Raw genomic sequence first — 20,253 nt, forward strand, 5'->3', positions numbered from 1 at the left:
CTATTACCACTCTCATTCCAGATGCCCTCTGTTACCACTCTCATTCCAAATCATATCAGTGATCTTAGGTCAATGCAATAAAACAAGACATAAAAATAAAGAGGCATATATATGGTTCCCAGAGGGGAGGATGGTAGGGGGATGGGCAAGATGGGTGAAGGAGACTGGAAGGTACAGGTTTCCAGTTATGGAATGAATGAGTCACGGAGATAAAAGGCACAGCATAGGGAATACGGTCAAAGGTATTGTAGCAGTGTTGTTGTATGGGGACAGATGGTAGTTACACGTGTAAGCCCAGCATAACATAGAGAGAAGTTGGATCACTCTGTTGTACACCTGAAGCTAATGTAACATCGTGTGTCAACTATACTTCAATAAAATTTCTTTTAATAGGGAGGTATACGGATTGGAAAGGAAGAGAGAGAGTTGTTAATGCTTACAGATGGTATGTCTTCAGATGAAAGCCAAGAGACTCATGAGAAACTATTAAAACTCAGGGAATACATCGAGTTTGTGATGGCAAAAGTCAGTATGCAAAAAACTGATTGCATGCTTACACATCAGAAACTAGTAAAGATGTGAAAAGAGGGAAAGATCCTATATTCACCACAACCGTAAAATGGGTAACTACCTAAAAATAAACCACGGCAAAGTTTGCAAAGTTTATGTGAAAATAATAACACTTTTTTTTGTTGTTTTTCAGATAATAAAACTTTATTGCACGACTTGAAGAGGCCTTGGATAGAGTGATGCTCATTGGTTTTATATTTGGGAGGACTCACTGTGGTAAATATTGTGGCTGCCCCCAGTAATTTATAGCTGTGATACCACTGTAATTAAAATCTCAACAGATTTTCTTAAGGACCTCGAAAAATTGACTCTAAAATGTATTTGGTGGAGGAGAAGTGCAAGAAGACCCAAAACAATTCAGAATAAGTAAAACAGAAGTGTGCCGCAAAGGACCAGGATATATAAAGCATATGTGGTAATTAAAAGAGCACCCAAGAATGCTGGTTTGAGACTGGACAGGCTGCGTGAGAACACCTAACGTCATGCAAGAACACATCCATCTGTAAGTGAAAACTTGGTACAAGATAGATGTGGTTTTATAAATGAACAGGAGATCAATGAGATGGGGGAACAATTGGCATTTCATATTGGAAAAAGTTGAAACGAGATCCTTAGTTTGCACCTTTCGTAAAAAAATAAATAAATAAATTCCAGATGGATTAATGACTGAAATGTGGGGAAAGAATCTTTTAAAAACGTTTGAAGAAAATATAGGAGATTGTTCTCAGGTGAGGGTAGTTTGCTTAATATTGCCATGAGAAGTGTAACCCATAGGGGCGCCTGGGTGGCTCAGTCGGTTAAGTGTCCGACTTCGGCTCAGGTCATGATCTCAGTTTGTTGTGCGTTTAAGCCCCGTGTCCGGCTCTGTGCTGACAGCTCGGAGCCTGGAGCCTGGTTCAGATTCTGTGTCTCCCTCTCTCTCTCTGCTCCTCTCCCGCTCACACATTCTCTCTCAAAAATAAATAAACATTAAAAAAAAAGTATAACCCATAAAGGAAGAGGGGAGTAAAATTGATCCCATCAAAGCAAAAAGAAATACTCTTTTTAAAAGATAACACCAAGGACAGTCGGTGCTAATATGCTAACTGATGCTTCTTTCTGGAGCTCATTCATCGTTTGCACATGAGACCCATCAACTACACAGACTAGAGGTGACCCTCCCAGGGTTTCTCTTCTCTGAGCCCCAGCTTTGGACACATAGCATCAGTTTGTAGGCAGCTCTCTGTCGACTTCATCCAAAGTGTTCCCTCCTCCCATCACATTACATGGGAGGCCAACTCTGAGCCTTATTTTTGCTGTTTATAAAATCAGATAAAATCAGATGACTGTAACACCTCTCAAAGCATTTTCATGAGGTTTGAAAGTGACAAAGCACTCAGTACTGTGTCTGGCATGTAACGAGTACTCAGTAACTATTAGGTATAATTATCTAAGAAAGCATATTTATTAAGTGGGGGAGTCAGGATTTGAAAGCAGGTGGGTCTAGCTTCAAAGTCTGTGATCTTTTAACAAAAGTCCCTGAAATCAAGCAGAAGGAGTTAGAAGTTGGTCATTTGGGGGCTATTTCCTGAGCGCCTCGGGTCTGTACCTCTTTGCTCTGGAGTTTCATGGCCTATTTTTGCTCTAGCATAGCTGACCATCACCTCGTCTCCAACGCTTGTTCCTCTCACCAACATTTCACATTGTAGGATAAAAATACATTCAGAAAAGTACATAAAATGAGAGGACGATTTAATGGGTAATTACAAGGCAAATACATGGGCCACCACCACCGAGGCCACATCTGTTTTCAATCTGGTTTCTCATGCCCCCAAACCACTTCTTTATGGACAGGTCACAAAGCTTCTTTTCTGTTGTTCGTAGAGTAAACAGACACCTTCCTTTTGGGAAATATCCAGGTCTTGGGGAAAAGTGTGAGAAACACCTGGTCTGGTCTGAAATCAGACACGATCACAAATCATTTCGAGCATGGCGAGGTCTCAGAAGCTCCAGCCATGGAAGCTCCCCGGCTTCTGCTTCAGATTCAGATATTTGCTGCCCCTGTCCCCCAGCATCCCCCATTCTCCTCACCCCTGGCGTCTCTAGCCATCCTTTGTACTGATTTCTTTTCTGACGGGAACTACCTTTCTCAGTCTCCCCAGAATCTCAGAGAAGAATCCAACCTGGACAAATGGCAAAACTTCAAGACAAGGAAGCGTGATTGGGAAAGCATTGAAGACCCAGCTTGCTCTTGATGCCTGGATATGCTGACTCTCCCATGTTCTCATCCCTTCTCAGCATCTTTTCTCCCCATGTCTACATGTCTTCTTTTCAAACCTCCCACTGCTTCTATCATACCTGCATCTAGCAAGTCTCCTAGGGCTTACAGCCTTGAGGTTCTTCACATCAGGGAAAGGAAAGCCATGGAGGACTGGAGATGAACAGATGGTTGCTGGTGGCCTCTTCCTGGGTTCATTCACTCAGTCATTCATTTATCCAGTGGCTCATTCATTCATTCATTCATTTATTCATCAAATTGTTCTCATGTGTCAGGCTTTGGGTTAAGCAATGGGTATGCAGCAAAGAACCAAATAGATATAATTTATTTAATAGAACTCATGGAATTTACTATCTACATTTATTGAGGTCTGCTGATTATCAGTACTAATAAAAAGCAAAACTGACACAAGTTTTGTCCCTCCAGGAGATCATAGCCTAGTGTGGAGACATACAAATCAATAGGCAGAGAGATAGGGAAAATGAGGCACAGAAAGGGGCACCTAACACAGAAAGGGAGTCAGAGACCCCCTGCTCCCCCAACACCAATGGATGGCAGGGCAGATGGTATCTGTGAGTGAAAGAGGAAAAAGTCCATCAGACAGAAACATGGGCTTGAGTCTTAGGGTGAAGAGGAACCAGAGGTGATGTACAACTGCCTCCCTTTTTTAAAAAAAAATTTCAAATGTTTTTATTTATTTTTGAGACAGAGAGAGAGCATGAGCAGGGGAGGGGCAGAGAGAGAGGGAGACACAGAATCTGAAGCAGGCTCCAAGCTCTGAGCTGTCAGCACAGAGCCCGACGCGGGGCTTGAACTCATGGACTGTGAGATCATGACCTGAGCCGAAGTCAGATGCTCAACTGACTGAGCCACCCAGGCACCCCCAACAGCCTTCCTTAAGAGGGAGCAACCATAGTCTTCTCCTGTACCCTTTTCCCACCCTAAACCTTAGGAGCCCAGTCTGTGAACAGAGCCAAGGCAGGCCCTTGAGAACAGGAGATGCCATCAGCAGTGGGGTGAGGCCTCCTCAGCCTCTGTTGAGGGTCTTGAGCAATGGCAACATCAGTTCCAGCTGAGTCCTTCGTCTTCTTCTAGTTCAATATTCTCATGTACAGGTGGAGAAATTGAGGCTCCAAGAGCCACCATATCCTGACTAAGGTCGCACAGTGGATCAATGACAAAATCTCTAGAATCTGGAAGTAGATTAGGTTGACAGTTAACTGGACTGAGTAAGATCTTTCAATTTATAATAATCTCAGTTGGTGAAAGACCTGATATCTTTCTGTGAGCTCCAACGTGTGTGTGTGTGTGTGTGTGTGTGTGTGTGTGTGTGTGTGTGGTGTTAGTGCTAAGATTTGAATCCAGATTGGGTTAATTCTGATGTTCATGCATTTATCCACTATATTGTACTGCATCTATGTGTCCTATTAACTTTTGTATCCCCAGGACCTGGCATAGTGCCTTGTTCATGGTAGGCTCAATAGTCTTACAGGATATAGGACCATAATGGTTGGATGGAAAAGATGGAGTAAGAATCTGGGATCCAGATCAGGTCAGGAAGGACAAGGCCAAATAGAGCAGACTCCTGGTATTAGTTGGGAGTGACCAAATTCAGAGAAACAATATCTCACATATGGTAACTAATTTATATGTGATTATGGTTGGATCACCTCCCTTTCGGATTCTGTTTTCTTCTCTGTAAAATAGATTGGCCTAAATCTATTCTGAAGTACATTTCAGTGCAAACAGTCAATGATTTTAGGGTCAGAACCAATTATAAGCAGCTTATGGATGATAGGTATCTGGTCCCGTCCTGTCTTCTGTGTCCACTGATTACTTATTAAGCACAATGCTGTCTTATGAGTTCTTCTCAAAGTTCAGGAGCCATTACCAACTGCTCAGTGACAGATTCTTTTAGGATTGTGCGCACCAACAGAGCTACTATTCAGAAGAAGATATTAGACAGATCCAAACTCCAAACCTCATGAACCCAAGGTGTGTGCATGAATTTATCAGAGGACAGGGAGAGGGAAAGGGTGGCAGGTCAGCAGGAAGAGTTAGAGTGCCTCTAACCTTCTCCTGGATGGTTATGGTGAGAACCAGGGATTGAAGCCAAAGCTACGGCTACCCCAATGACCTATAAAAAATGGTAGAAACCATTTCAACAGAGATATCAATCTGTATTTCTTATATGAAAACTATGAGACACATACTCAGTTACTAAATGATGCTAAATTCCTTCCTTTCCTTCCTCCACCAATAGGTAACTCATGTCTTTTTTTTTTTGTAAGGAATGGCTCTTGGTTAGCTGTCTAATTGGAGAGGATCCTAAAATTAAATTTACATGGAAGCACCACTGATCAATAGTTTGATTCTCATTTATGGGAGGAAATATAACACCAAAAACAGTTATCGTTAGGTACTTGTTGCCTGAAACTAGTTCTCTTTTGACTTCATTTAAAAATCAAAAATGATGGGGCACCTGGGTGGCTCAGTCGGTTAAGCGGCCGACTTCGTCTCAGGTCATGATCTCACGGTCCGTGAGTTCGAGCCCTGTGTCGGGCTCTGTGCTGACAGCTCAGAGCCTGGAGCCTGTTTCAGATTCTGTGTCTCCCTCTCTCTGACCCTCCCCCGTTCATGCTCTGTCTCTCTCTGTCTCAAAAGGAAATAAACATTAAAAAAAAAATTAAAAAAAAATCAAAAATGATGCTGAATGTTAAGGACATGAAGATACCTAATAAGTGCTCAAAATTTGTATTGCTTAATTTCCTAAAAGGGTAGCAGAAAAATACACATCATTTAGATTTCCCAGATAGAGATGTATATATACACATATATACACACACACATATACACACATACATATAAACTTTTATATGTATATATATATATATATATATATATATATATATATATATACAAATTATATATAAATAAACTCATATATATATTTCCAAATAGAAATTCTGGAAATAGAAAATGACTGGAGACTAAAAATTTGAAGGTTTAATAATTAGCCAATGGAAGTTCCAGAAAGAGAATGGAGAGAATGTCAGAGAAGCAACATTCAAATAGATAAACAGAAGAAAAAAATCTCAGAATTAAATTAAGACACGCATCTTTAGGTTAAGAGTACACATTGAGGACCGAGCAGAACAAATAAAAGACAAGCATGAGTTGATAAGATTTCTGACTATGACTACTAGTGCGCTCTTATTTGAAGCAAATGGATTAGCAGTCAACTAAGTAAGAAACCCAAGCGTCAGCAGCAATGGTCAATGATCGCTCATGCCGAAATGGATATCCTATGAAGTGTGCCCTATGAAGTGAATTCCCAAAAAGGTATACTTCCCTCACCCCCAAAGGGCATCCTCTGAAGTGCTTCCCTGAGATACAGCCATGGAAGGCATTGGCCAAGAGAGAGGTTCCCCAGAGAGCAGAGCTGGACCAGCAGGAACAAGAAAGTCACTCCACTTCCAGACTGGAAGCCCTCACATCCCTGTCTTCCGGGATATACAATATGAACTATGGACCAGTGACTGCCTGCATGTTGCTTCACATGTTTCTCTTTAGCAAATAGGAGTTTTCAATACAGTTATTCATCCTACCATTTTATGTTGGGCACGTTCAAAATGGTTCAACTTATTTTAGCTTATTATATTTACTTAATCTGTAAAGTCTACAGAGAGCCTTATCTGGACTTCACTGAGAAAACTGCTGTCATCCAGATTTCGGACGTGAAGGTAGTACTAGAAGAGACATCTTGTTGTCTTTCTTGGGAGAGAGAGTGAGTGCACTTTAGGTAAGTGTTGGTGGTTGAGGAAGGGTTTGAATGAGAATTTAGGACTACGTTGATTTCTGCAGCCATGAGGGGTAGACTTTAGAGGACATTGTTGCCTTTACCACTGGGTATCCTGTCACCCTTCTGGTAGCTATATCCTAATTTCTCCTGGAGAATCACTCCCCCTCCCACTTTCGGAAAATCACATTGTATTTAGGAGTTTCACCCAACGATAAGCACAGTGACCTTGGCTTAAATCAATCAGTACATCCATGTCTCTGGCCTCAGTCATGGGTTCAAAGGTTTACTTCTAGTCAATTCTAAGCAGCTGGGTTACCCAGAAGTGTTTAGGCTTTCTTACAGGACCTGGCTTTGAGAAGATGGAAGGAGGTGTGACAGCCCCATATGACAAATTCCAGGAGAGAGCCTCACTGTGAAGGGCAGTGGAGTGGAGAGAATCTTCTGGAAACTATAATCTGAGCCCCTGATCAAATTGCACCTGAAAAGAACACCTGTTCTTAGTTTATTCAGTTTCCTGAACCAGTAAATCCTGCTTTTTCCTATGCCTGTGTGAATTAGATTTTTCTCTCAAGTGTAGCTGGCAACAGGTTCTGACATGGGCCTCTACCTCGCTCAGAACTTGGCCATGCAAGCTGGCAGTCTGCTCGTTCCAGTGAGATCCCCTGCTGCAATGTTTTCCATTTTACCCCCACCCTGTTCTTTGAGGCCTTCGGGTCCTCCCTGGAGCAGATAAGCCATTATCATTGAGCCAGAACTGTGGGGGTCTGACTGAGCTTCCTGACTATGTAACATCAGCTCAGAAAAGCCCAGCCAGTTCTGGAAAGGGAAGTAAGGAACATATAAATCACAAGGCTGGGAAAGGACCATCACAACCACTGTGTCTGCCCCCACTATAAAACCCAACAGCCCTCGAAATCCTGGCACCTGGGGCTGTGGAATTTGCCAATAATGGTTACAAAGTCAAGGAAGAGGCTCTGGCTAGAGGACAGGTGGCCACGGTGGACCACCTGCTTCTGTTGGTGGGGTTTCTGAGCATCCAGAAGTATGTTTCTTCTCCCGTTCTGTGGCTCTTCTTATCTGCCTATGTCTAACTGACCTTAAATCCGTGTTTCTCTCTCTTTCTTTATCTCTTCACTCTGTCCCTGATTCCAGATCTGTCTCCTTCTCAGTCTGGATCACTCACTGGTTTTCTCTTTCTTTCATGATCTTCATTTGACTAGTTGTCCTTGCTGCTGTCTCTCAGTCGCTGTCATTCTGTTCTTAAACCATAACTCTGTTCTCTGCCTTTCTCCCATCTCTGTCACTCTGCTGGTTTCTGTTTCTCTGGCTCTGGGGGTCTTTGACCTTCCCTGGGATGAAACCCCTGACTAGGGGCCCTGTACTTGTCCTTGGGTACCATTTCTCCTTTAGCCAGGTAACCGGCTGCTCTTTACTCCTGCTTCCGCAGAGTCCCGAGCATCCCAGCTGCTGATCCTTCCTTTGGCTTTGAGGCCGCCATCTCCCTCTCGCTATGGGAAGTATGTCCTAATGTTCAGGGTCAAGAATGGTGTTTCAAGCCTCAACAATCCCCCTGAATCTTTGATCTGCCTTCTCAGAAGCTGGCTCCCTCTTCCCCGAATGCCACACCCGCAACTGCAGGAGTGACCAGAATTGCTGGAGAAACAGGAATATCAACATCAGATTTGTGGCCACAAATATGAGGATTAGGTGATTCTGGGCTTAGGTGATTAGATCCTGATTAGGCAAAGAGAGACCAGGCAGGTCAGAGTCTGAGATCACAGAATCTCAGAACACGTGGAAGGCGGATTGGGGGGTAGGGAAGGAACTGCACAGCCAGACCTCTTTCTCTCCTGGCTTTGTGAATTTCAGTCTGTCATTCCACGATCAGTCGGTCAGTCAGCAAACCAACCACCTAGCCACCCAGTCCCTCAGTGTCCCAGGCGGCCTGCTGGCCAGGTAAGCTTTAGCACTGACTGTGGCCCACCCTGCTCCCAGGCCCACCCTGCTCTTCCTGTGAAGAGGTGGCCCTGGGACTAAGGTAGGTGGCAGGGACGATGTCCACCACCCCAGGCAGGGAGTTGGCTCCTGGAGTGCTTGGTGGGTGTTAGGGCTTCTGGTTTCCAGCCTGTGGCTTCGTTCTCTCCAGCTGAGGTGAAGCCTGGAGAGTTTTCAGTGGTGCCTTTCCAGGGAAGGAGTTCATCATCCCAGACTTCGAGGAAAGGGTGGTCAGGGCCAAGGATATTTCAGGCGCCACAAGGAACCATGAGGGAAAGGAACATGCCCCTCCCATATGTCAGGAGGAGGTCTGGTCTACATCATCCCACTCCTTTTAGTTGACACCTCTGGTGGCCGCGGTGTCCTGGTACTCGGGGCCCGTGGGTGGGGGGCTGCCCAACCTCTCACCCCTCAGCAGGGCTTCTGCTCTTCTCTCTGCCTTTCTGCATCACTCTTGCTTGCTGTTTTAGAGCCTCAGGGGTCATCTGGGCGTCTCTAGCCTGGGTCTGGGAGTGAAGCCTTCGGAGGGACCAGAACGAGGCAGCGCGTCGCTGAATTCTGCAGACTCACTGTGCCGCTGACTGGCTAGCATGTCATCTCGGGCAAGTGGGCCGACTTCTCTGAGGTTCCCTTTTCTTCTCTTTAGGATGGACTGTGAAAGTGCTTGCTTGCCTGTGAGATTCTGTATGCATCATGTCTATTTCTAGGATTATTCTCTGGGAAGATTGGGCTCTCTGGCTCCTGAGTATGGTGGGGAGCGCTCCTACGGTCAAATCCCCACTGAAGTCCAAGATCTGCCACCTCGAGGGATCATCGGTTCCAATGCTCGGATCTTACCGATGTGGAGATTTGAGGCCCAGGGAAGCAAAGGCCTTGCAGTGACTGAAGGATTCCGGCCCAGTCTCCTGAGGACCGCAGGGCCCTGGGGGCCAGAAATGATGCTGTCAGGTGTGGGTCCTCCATCATCTCCCAGCCCTGGGTGGGTCACAGAGATGCTCTCCACTGGCCTCAGGCCTGGCCAGGCGGACCCTGACCATCGGTCATCCGTATGCCACGTCCACCCAACATCTTGCCACCGCCTGTCACGCTGCAAGGAGAGCTTCCCGGAGACTCGTTTTCCTCATTTGTAAAATGGGACTGCACGTGCACCTGTCCAGTGCTGTGTGAAAATTAAATGTGATAAAGCATGTGGGGCGCCTGGGTGGCTCAGCAGGTTGAGCATCGGACTCTTGATCTCAGTTCAGGTCTTGATCTCAGGGTTGTGGGCTCAAGCTCCACGTTGGGCTCTGTGCTGGGCGTGGAGAGTACGTAAAATAAACAAACAAACAAACAAATAAAAAAATAATAAATGTTGGGGCGCCTGGGTGGCTCGGTCGGCTAAGCGGCCGACTTTGGCTCAGGTCATGATCTCACGGTCCGTGAGTTCGAGCCCCACGTCGGGCTCTGTGCTGACAGCTCAGAGCCTGGAGCCTGTTTCAGATTCTGTGTCTCCCTCTCTCTGACCCTCCCCCGTTCATGCTTTGTCTCTCTCTGTCTCAAAAATAAATAAGCGTAAATAAATAAATAAATAAATGTGATAGAGCACGCAAAGCACGTGACGCTGTGACTGCCGCAATAAATGTCTCCCACTGAGTGTTCGGGATGGTGACTGTAACTGTCCAAAGAAATACAGCTCTTACGTGGTGAAGGCAGGATCAGTCCCAGGCTGATTTCTGGGTCTAATGTTTGCGGGAGACCAGACTATACTCCACGTGGAAGGAGGTGGAGCCTGGTGACTTGGTGAAATGAGGTCCCAGGCTGCTTCCAGGTCTGCTCCAGAGTTAAAAGTTCAGTTTTTCTTTCCCTGGCCACCTTCCACAAGCAGTCGTGCTTGCAGGTTCTTCGTGTCCAATGCCTGTTTTCTTTTTGTCTTACCAGACCCCTCAGCATTTCCTCACGACAAACCACAGCCTCTGATTCATCAACCTCACAGCAAACAGGTGTTCTCTCCCAGGGAGATACTCAGCCTTTAAAGGAATAAACTGCAGAGTGCTGATCTATACAGCGACCTCCTCTCGCGTAGATAGGAGGACTCTTGAGATCTACCTTTGTTGGTTGGTACCTCCAGCCGCATCTTGGATGGATGGCCGTTTTTCAGCTTTGCCTAGATTCTGCTTAACCTGGTTAGCTCCCCACCCATTCACACTGACGTCTAACAGAACAGTTCATTCTCCCCAGTTTTGTCGGGAGTATGACAGGTGGCTCGGGAGGAGATTCAAATCTTGTAACATTCAAATTTTCTTGGGTGAAGAAACGCTAAGAAGGAAGTGGCTAAGGCCACCTTTTCCTGAGGTGTGCAGAGATCTGCCACATTTGTCCCCCACGGATCTCCAGAGGTGATTGAAATGGCCCGCCCTGCCCTTATTCTAATTTCTTCTCTGTCTGCTCTTTCTGTCCCAGCTCGATGGTATGCTTCCCCGACATTCTCACCGCCTCGCCCGGCCACGGCTCCAGCCCTCCTGGCTTCAGCGTCTCGGTTCCCCTCCGGTCATTATTGGATATGTTGTATGTTTTGTTCGAGGGAGTATTTCAAGTTATAAAGGCGACTGCAAAAGTCACAACACGGGCTGAGGCTCCTGGGGTGTGTTCATGACCTGAATGAAGCAGGGTGACGTTGTGTCTTACGAAGTCACGCTAGCAACTTGGGACAGACAGAAGCGCTGAGGCACAGAGATGGGCAGCGGCTGCCTCATCCATACACAAATGAGCTATGGCAAACCGCTCTCCTGACTTCTGGATTCTGAAAGGGTTTGGGTTCTGGTGTTTGGTTTTGATACTGAGGCAGAAAATGAACTTTATCTGTCAAACAGCAAAGGTGCTGTTGGCTGTCGGTGTGGGGAGCTTGGAAAACGGCCTCCTTGGACACGGTCACCGGGGCTCCTGCCCTGGGCCTCACGCCTCACAGGCCGTGCGCTTTGGAGCACCTTCCTCAAAATGCTCTGTGTCCCGGGGCGCCTGGATGGCTCAGTCAGTAAAGCGTCCGACTTTGGCTCAGGTCATGATCTCGCGGTTTGTGAGTTCGAGCCCCGTGTCAGGCTCGGTGCTGACAGCTCAGAACCTGCTTTGGATTCTGTGTCTCCCTCTCTGTCAGCCCCTCCCCGGCTCGTGCTCTGTCTCTGTTTCTCTCTCTCTCTCTCTCTCTCTCTCTCTCTCAGAAATGAATAAACATTACAAAAAAAATTGTCTGTGTCCCCTCCGCTGCCTGGGGCCGGCCAGGGCCAGCAATGCCATTGGGCTGAAGCACCGCCAGCCCGAGACCTGCCTAGATTCTGGTTCTCCCTTCTCCCCTTCGGGGCTCTTTCCCATTTTCTACACCTCCACTCACTGCTGGCATCCCGGGCAGTCACCCTACAGGACCCTAGAGGCCCTTCTGATGGATTTGATTTGGGGTTTTTTTGTTTTGTTTTGTTTTTACCTCTGATTGACATGTGCTTTCCCATGTCACACTTGAGCCGTGTCGGATGAGGACCAGATGTTGCCTGTGCAAATGGACTGCCTCTCTCACGTCACCCCTGAGCCCCTCCAGCATTGGCTACCTAAGTTGTAGGGCCCGGGGTAAAGTGAACATGTGGGCCCTTTGTTCAAAAGCAGGGAAAAATGCCATTAAAGGCACTTAAAATACCCCTGGCCAAGCAAAAAGCCCCACTTTTCCCCTTTCTTCTGCGATTGGTCATGGTATTTTTTGTCATGTTCTATTATTCCCTCTCAGGGATACACACAGGGAGAGCGCAGACCTCACGGCGGGGGGGCGGGGGGCGGCGGTCGGGGGCCGGGTCCCTGCTGCACTACTCAGCACATCCGTGGGCAGGACCCACCAGCCGCAAGGACCCTTCCCCCGAGCTGCACTGGTGGTAATGACAAAGAACAACCTTCGAAGCCGTAGTTGGAGGCCAGTACTGAGGGGAGGCAGAGTGGATGATGTAGTATTAGGGGCAATGGTGCAACCAGCTTTGAAGCAATGATGTTGGGAATGGGGGGCGGGGGGAAGAGGCTTGTGTCGGCCAGGGCTCTGCGGAAAGACAAGCAATATGATATGTGTAATATTAACATATACAGTATTACATAGTATGCACATACTGTACATGGCACTATTATATGATAGATAGATAGATAGATAGAGGAAGAGAGAGAGAAAGAACGTGACCTTTATTTCAAGGAATTGGCTTATGCAATCCTGAGGCCTGGCAAGTAGGAAACCCACAGGGCAGGCTCCAAATTCAAGTAAGAGCTAATGCTGCAGTCTTGTGCCTGTATTCTGCAGAGCAGCAGGCCAGAAAGTCAGGCAGGATTTAGGTTTCAGTCTTATGGAACATTCCTGTCTCCGGGAAACCTGTTTTTGCCCTTAAGGCCTTCAACTGATTGGATGAGGCCCACTCACGCTCCAGAGGGTAATCTGCTGGGCTCAAAGTCTACTGACTTGAATGTTTAGTCATGTCTGAAAAATACCTTCCCACCAACACCTAGGCTGGTGTTTGACCAAACAACGGGGCACCATAGCCTCACCAGGTGACACAAAAATTAATCATCACAAACATCTACATTGTTTTAATACAGACAACATAAAGCCTTGGCACTCTCTGAGTCAGAATGGGTTTGCGGTCTTTTCTTGTGCCGGGAGATCTGAAACTAGTCCCCCTGACCGTAAAGAACATGGAGGGGTGCCCGGAGGTGGCTCAGTCAGTTAGGCATACGACTTCAGCTCAGGTCACGATCTCATAGTTTGTGAGTTCAAGTCCCAGATCAGGCTCTGTGCTGACAGCTCAGAGCCTGGAGCCCACCTTGGATTCTGTGTCTCCCTCTCTGTCAGCCTCTCCCCTGCTTGCACTCTGTCTCTCTCTCAGAAATAAATAACATTAAGAAAAATTATTAAAAAAAAAAAAAAGAATGTGGAGAGCTGGTTTCAGGACCCCTGGAGGAAGAAATGGTGTGAGGAGACTGAGAGGAAACTTTGCTTGTTCTCATTGGACAATAAGCAAATACACTGGGATTTCTTCTCATTATTCCGAATCTTCATAAATAAATCACTCTGCCTGTCACGGGAACAGTGAATTTTGTAAAGTATTTAAAAAAGTTTTTAATGTTTATTTATTTTTGAGAGAGAGAGAGAGAGAGAGTGAGCGGGAGAGGGGCAGAGAGGGAGACATGGAATCTGAAGCAGGCTCCAAGCTCTGAGCTGTCAGCACAGAGCCCGACGCAGGGCTTGAACTCCCGAAACGTGAGATCATGGCCCGAACTGAAGCCAGACACTCAACCAACTGAGCCATCCAGGCACCCCTATAATATATTTTTTAATCATATTGTTCCTATAGACAGAGGGCCCTCAAGAAATATTTGCCCGGGCCCCCACACATCCTAAAAGTAGCTCTGTCCTGAAAGGCTCAGTTGGGCCTTTAACGGGGCAGAGCAGGTGGGGCCCAGACCCAAGGCCTGGGGCTGAGTTCGAGCCTGACAGCTCCCTGTGTGCCCAGTGTACAGATACCGATGAATAAGAACACGTCTGCCATTCTGAGTGGACCAGACACTGTGCTGAGTGCTTGCCAAATACTCCTCACGGCCACCATGTGGTATAGGAGAAACCAAGACCAAAGCTGAGGAAACTGAGGCTCAGAGAGGTTCAGTGAGTTTCTTCCAGCGCAGGGAACTCCCACTGTGTTTAGGTTTTCAATGACCATGTGGTATTGACCCCGTGTGTCTTCTTCATTGTCGCCTCAGGGCCTAGCACAGCTCCTGACACGCAGTAAGAATTCATTAAACAACTTCTGTGTGAATGAACTTAATGAATGAAAGAATCTGTAGTATTTAGTAGAAGGCAACGGAGGGCATGTGAAGCAGGCTGAGAGAATCAGTGTCAGGTTAAGATCCGGTTAGGAGGGCAAGTGTCCACCACCAAAAAGCTTCCGGGGTTCAGTAAACTGGTTTTGGCAAATCTCAGTCTGGTGCTGTGTAATTAACTCATTATGCAACTCTGGGCTTGTGCCTGCTCTTGAGGGCCTCAGTAGCTTCCTGCAAGTTGGAGGTTTGGTTTAGATCAGGAGTCCATAAACATTTTCTGTGAAGGACCAGAGAGTGAACATTCTAGGCATTGGAGTAAGTTTAGGTCTTTGCCGTTAACTACGCAACTCTGCCATCTGTAGGGGGGGAGTACCCACAGAAATACAAAAACAAATGAATGTGTGGCTGTTTCCAACAGAACTTCATTTAGAAAAACAGGCCGCTGTCTGGAATTTGCTCTGGGGGCTGTAGCTGGCTGACCCCCTGGTCTAGATGACCTCTGAAATCCTCTTTTAATCTTAACAGTTTATGATTTAAAGACTTAGAGAACCGATGGTATGAAGGACGGAAATGATCACCCAACGTCATTATCCTCCTACGGCGCCCGTGGCGGTCATTGCCAATTGATCACAACACTCCTTCCTGACAGGAAAGGGGTTGGCTTGTCTAATCAATCACAGATGAAGAATTCCAGCTGGACCATTCTCCCTTTCACTCTTTAAGAAGCAGATATTTAGAAGATGCCAGACACTCTCAGGACTGTGGCGCTGAGGAAGATAGGAAGAAAGAGAAAGTGGGGAGTGTGGCAGCTTTTCCCGCTCTCATCCCTGTGTGAGAGGAATCAGACTTTCTTCAGGTGGGGGAAGTGAGAGCCCAAATCCTGAACATGAGCCAGGTTATTTGAGCTGACAGTGCTATTACCCACGGGGGGGAAGTCAGACCCTCTATCTCTCTCTTACTTGCCCTACTGGGTGCTCGAGCTAGGAGTGGACACCTGGAGTTTCCTTCTTCCCCAGGGCATACGAATTTTCTTCCTTTTCTTTTCCCATCAGAATGGAAACGGGAGAGTGGCTTCTGCCCAGACAGATCTGCTGTCAGTGGACTGCTGGAGAGTACTTTACGAATTAGTTCATGTGGAGCCGTTATTGCATGACAAGCCACAACCCTAAATGTCTATTTCGATTTCCACGAACCTTCACACTGAGGAATGGATGGGGAAATCCGAAACATCTACGAGCCACACGATATAAGAGCTTGGGCAGTCAGACAGGTTTGGGTTGAATCTTAGACATGATGATCACCTTCTTGATAATTAGAAGCAATCTCTGCAGACTGGGTAACCCACGGAGTAAGTTCAATATATGGAAGCCATCTTTTTTTTTTTATCACGCAAGATCTGTAGATTTTGGGGGTAGGAAACATCCCTCTAGCATCTCAAATTGTACACTGTAACCACATGTTGGTTCTGGTGGCCAGGGAGCTGTTTGCACCTTGCTCTCAGATTCAGTTCAATGTCCATCACTTGTAAGGAATACAATTCATTTGTTCTTTTTCAAGTTCTTCCACACCCTTCATCTCACGACTCTCTGAGAGGGGCGGATTTGTTAGTATCACCCCATTGCATAGCTGGGAAAACAGAGCTCCAAAGAGATTTTCTGTGGGCCGAGCTCTTCTTTCTTTACCTTTTTCTTTGACAGCTGCCTATTTTATTTTTTAACAGATGTTTATTTATTCACTTAGAGAGAGAGAGCCCCAAGCAATCTCCACACCCAGCATGGAGCCTGATGTGGGTTTAAATCCCACAACTGCGAGATCACAGCTTGAGCCAGTACCAAGAGTCAGCTGCTTAACCGACTGAGCCACCCAGGCACCCCCTATTTTTTTATTTTTTTTTTAAGTAAATTTTACACCCAACGTGGGTCTTGAACTCAGGACCCCAAGATGAAAAGTCACAAGCTCTACCAACTAAGCTGGCCAGACATACTTGTTTGACAATCATTCAGCGAGCGCTTTCCATGTATCAGGCATGGAACAGGCACTGGAGATAGAATGGTGTCAATATTTGGGGGAAATATCTGTTGGTTGATTGATATATCATCTGAACTTTTGAGAAGGAAATTGTATTGAGCAGTCAGGAGAGAGTTTCACAATCCCTGAGAGTCCAGGGGGCCCTTGCACAAGGTCTTAGTTGAGAGCTCACTCTCCGTGGTTTCAGCTCCAGATCTTTTTTTTTTATATATAAGATTTTATTTTTTTTAAGTAATCTCTACCCCCGACGTGGGGCTCGAACTCATAACCCTGAGATCAAGAGTCGCACGCTCCCCCATCTGAGCCAGCCAGGTGCCGCTCAGCTCCAGATCCAAATAGCTTCTTTGCAGCTGGCTTTTCTTGCCCTCTCCTCCCTCTCGCCAGGCCAATGGGGTTGGGGCCCCCAGGACACCTGAGATGACCTTCTTATCAGCCTGGTGACATCTTCCAGGCCGGCCTCTTGCATTTCTTCACTGGCGGTCACTCTGTTGGTCTCGCGGTCTTGTCTGGGACAGGAAAGAGCCCTGTGTCCATGGTACCAGACTGCTGGTCTTCACCCGGCTTCTTGTATGTGCAATCGCAGCTGGGAGGGGCCGAGGAAATTCTGCTGGGGCCACGCCCACTAGTGAAGATATAAATAATGAGGTTTGGCGTTGACACTCAGAGTCACCCCTCACCTCACAATGCAGTCCGGCGGCCTCTTCCCCCTCGTGCTTCTTGCCCTGGGCACCCTGGTACCTTGGACTGTGGAAGGTGCTGGAAATTGTGAGTTGGAGCCCTTGGCTGCAGGGCAGAGGTGGCAGCTCCTGGTGGTGGGGGGATGACTCCTTCTAGAGGCTTTGATCTCTCAGCTTAGTTTCAGGAGACCTCCTTGAGGCGGGGAAGGGGCTCATGTCCATCTGGGCTCCAAGGACTCTGCACGCTTCTGAGCACTGGGCTGTGTTCTTTTTTTTCCTTTTCTTGTTTTTTTTTTTAATTTTTTTTAATGTTTATTTATTTGCTTTGGAGAGAGAGAGAGCACAAGTAGGGGAGGGACAGAGAGAGAGAAGGAGACACAGACTCTGAAGCAGGCTCCAGGCTCCTAGCTGTCAGCACAGAGCCCGACGCGGGTCTCAAACCCACAAACCCTGAGATCATGACCTGAGCCAAAGTTGGACGCTTAACCCACTGAGCCGCCCAGGCGCCCCTGGGCTGTGTTCTTTTACACAGTATCTGGTCGGCCCAGACCCCACTGCCTCTCTTCCTACCTCTCTCTCTTCACCCTGCCTGTGAATCTGCAGTCATCTGTTTCTGGCTCTCCCTGGTTCCTTGTCTCTCTTTCCGTCCTTTAGTGTCCGTGTCTCTGCCTCTGGCTCTCCCTCTCAACCTGGCCCTTGTTCTCTCTTTACCTCTCTCCATCTCCTTCGCCTTTGTGGAGACCTGTTTTCCCCGGGGCAGGAAACCTTGGCTGGGAGCCCTTTGCTCTTTTCCAGGATCTGTGACTTTCTCTGCCCATGTGTGTGGCTTCGTCAAGCCTGTCACTCTTCACGGAGGTCAGACAGGCATTTCCCTCTGGACTTTGCGGACAATCACCTGGGTGACCGTCTCTCCTGGGGAGTAGTGCTTTATCCCGGAGTCATGATGGCTACTCAGCACCCAACTCCTTCCTTAACCCTCAACATTCTCTCCAACAGCATTGAAAGCTGGAGCCTGCCCTCCTGTAAAACCTGGTCGATGCCTTAACGTATTTGAGACCCCTGAGTGCCAGAGTGACTGGCAGTGTCCAGGGAGGAAGATCTGCTGCTCCGATGCTTGCGGAATCAGATGCCTGGACCCTGTCATCTCTGACCAAAGTGAGGAGGGGGGAGGACTCACGGGAAGGGGGTGAGCCCGAGAAGGCGGCACCTCGGGGGACAGGACCGGGTGCTGGTCCTGCCAGGTCTCCTCCTCCCCAGGAACTGTGGAGCCAAATTTGTCAGCCGGTCAGGGAGTCACAGTGTCCCAGACAGCAATTTACTCACCTGGCTGGTGAAACAGCCAGCGTGTCGGGAGGTCAGTTTTTCAGTCTATAGTCACCTGGTCGTTCAGGTAAGCAGGCAGTTGGTAGCCACCCATCCAGTCAGCACTGGGCAACTGGTCGCCTTCGTGGAGAGGGGGCCCGATGTCAGGGGAGACCCAGATCCTGCTGTCAGGAGATACAGGGGCCCTGGGAAGGAAGAGGTGGTGCTGGGGATGGAGAAGAGAGGATTCTCCCTGCGCACTTGGGCTGGGGCTGAGTCCAGGAAGCAGGGGGCGGCGCCCGAGGCATAAGGCTTCTGACCTGTGGCCCTACTTTCACCAGCGTGTATGAAGCCTGGCAAGTGTCCTGTGGTCAATGGCCGGTGTCTGATCCTCAATCCCCCCAACCACTGTGAGACAGACCAACAGTGCGTGGGTGACTTCAAGTGCTGTAGGGGCCTGTGCGGGAAAGCCTGCGTGGAACCTGAATAAGGTAAGGAGGGGACCCGGGGCCAACTTTCTCCCGCCCACCAGTCCTCTCTGTTCCAAGCCTCTGGTGGCCCTTGTGTATGAGCAGGGGGACTCCTGATCTCTCTCCCAGGACAGCTTCTGCTTAGCCCCGTTGTCCTTCAAGGGCACCGCTCCCCAGGCCCCAGGGCCAGGATTTCCATAGCATCACTCGCGGCTTTGCTTCTATTCGAGCCCCTCTGAGTGAGGACCCCCCGGCAAGTCTGAGTCTCAGTTTCCTTATCTGTAAAACGGACATAATGAAAGCGCTTTGTAAAGCACTGTGTGCGCTAAGAATTTATTATTAAGATGAACTCCAGCATATTGTGTAGGGTCAAAGCCAAAGGATCAGTGGATTTTGAGGCTTAAATCCAGCTTAATGCTCTGAGTTTAGAGTTCTATAGTAAAATTGAGACTTGAACTCAGTCTCCGGATGCCACGACTCTTTCGACTATATCACCACCTTGTTATTTTCTTTGTCTCAGGGAAGTTTCTTGGGGGAAGAATGGGGAGATAATTTGTCTGGTTCCTGTATTGAAGCCCTGATCTGATTTTCTCTCGTAGCCTGATTCCTGTCGTTCAGAAGAGGTTCTGGATTCCTAGTCTGTGGTCTGGGGCTCGGATCACTGGGGCACTCCATGGCGAAGACTTGTTCTACCATTAAGATCTTCTTGGGGGGAAGGCGTGGCACACAGTAGGCTTTCAGGAAATTGGTGAATAAATAAATGAGCATATTTCTTTGTGTCCATGTGCTTCTGTGGTTTGCCGGGGCTGCGGGGCTTGGGACGTGATGACGTGATGACGGAATGTGTGGATGTGAGGCCTCCCTCCTGCACACACAGAGTGGAAGGGGGAGGCTTCGGGGCCAGATAGACGTGAATTTACATCATGAGTCTGAAAACACCGGTTCTGCGATTTTGGACACGTGACTTTACCTCGTCCATCTTAATTTCTTTAGCTGCAAAGTGGCAATAAAAATCGCTTCCTCGTGTGTTTGGAGCACTGGGGTATGCAATGTGTATGAAATGAAAAGCAACGTTGCTAGGCCACAGCAGCCTCAAAAAAAAAGTGGATACTTGCCTTCTGTGGTGATTTTGAGCTTCTTGTATTTCCCTTCTCTCCCAAGACACGATTTCTTCTTCCTTAAAATAAGTGTTGAGAAGAACAACACACTAATTATTGGTCCTGAGAGAGGACTCCAGACCCTTCTGCCCATTGCATCCTGGTATCGGAGTCTCCAAGGAAAGCACAATGCGGTCAAGCACTGGTTAAAACAATGTCTTATTTACCTAGAAAAGAAACAGCA

The 20,253-nt window shown here is 47.6% G+C and overlaps 1 protein-coding gene across 1 annotated transcript; it reads left to right on the forward strand.

The window, feature by feature from the left end:
- Positions 1–17,139: 17,139 nt before the first annotated feature.
- Positions 17,140–19,772, forward strand: SLPI (secretory leukocyte peptidase inhibitor). The gene is made up of 4 exons (XM_015065509.3): positions 17,140–17,228; positions 18,137–18,295; positions 18,784–18,933; positions 19,512–19,772. Exons 1-3 carry the CDS (start codon positions 17,147–17,149, stop codon positions 18,930–18,932), a joined length of 390 nt encoding a protein of 129 aa, XP_014920995.1. The 5' UTR covers positions 17,140–17,146; the 3' UTR covers position 18,933; positions 19,512–19,772.
- Positions 19,773–20,253: the final 481 nt, after the last annotated feature.

Source organism: Acinonyx jubatus, chromosome A3 (genome assembly GCF_027475565.1).
Source record: "Acinonyx jubatus isolate Ajub_Pintada_27869175 chromosome A3, VMU_Ajub_asm_v1.0, whole genome shotgun sequence".
Classification (NCBI taxonomy): domain Eukaryota; kingdom Metazoa; phylum Chordata; class Mammalia; order Carnivora; family Felidae; genus Acinonyx; species Acinonyx jubatus.

What these genes read in the sequence shown, in the direction of transcription:
- SLPI (XM_015065509.3), top strand. Translation starts at nt 17,147, where the DNA reads ATGCAGTCCGGCGGCCTCTTCCCCCTCGTGCTTCTTGCCCTGGGCACC. An exon ending in TGTGGAAGGTGCTGGAAATT is followed by an intron (nt 17,229 to 18,136) that starts GTGAGTTGGAGC and finishes TCTCTCCAACAG; the next exon opens with CATTGAAAGCTGGAGCCTGC. An exon ending in CCCTGTCATCTCTGACCAAA is followed by an intron (nt 18,296 to 18,783) that starts GTGAGGAGGGGG and finishes TACTTTCACCAG; the next exon opens with CGTGTATGAAGCCTGGCAAG.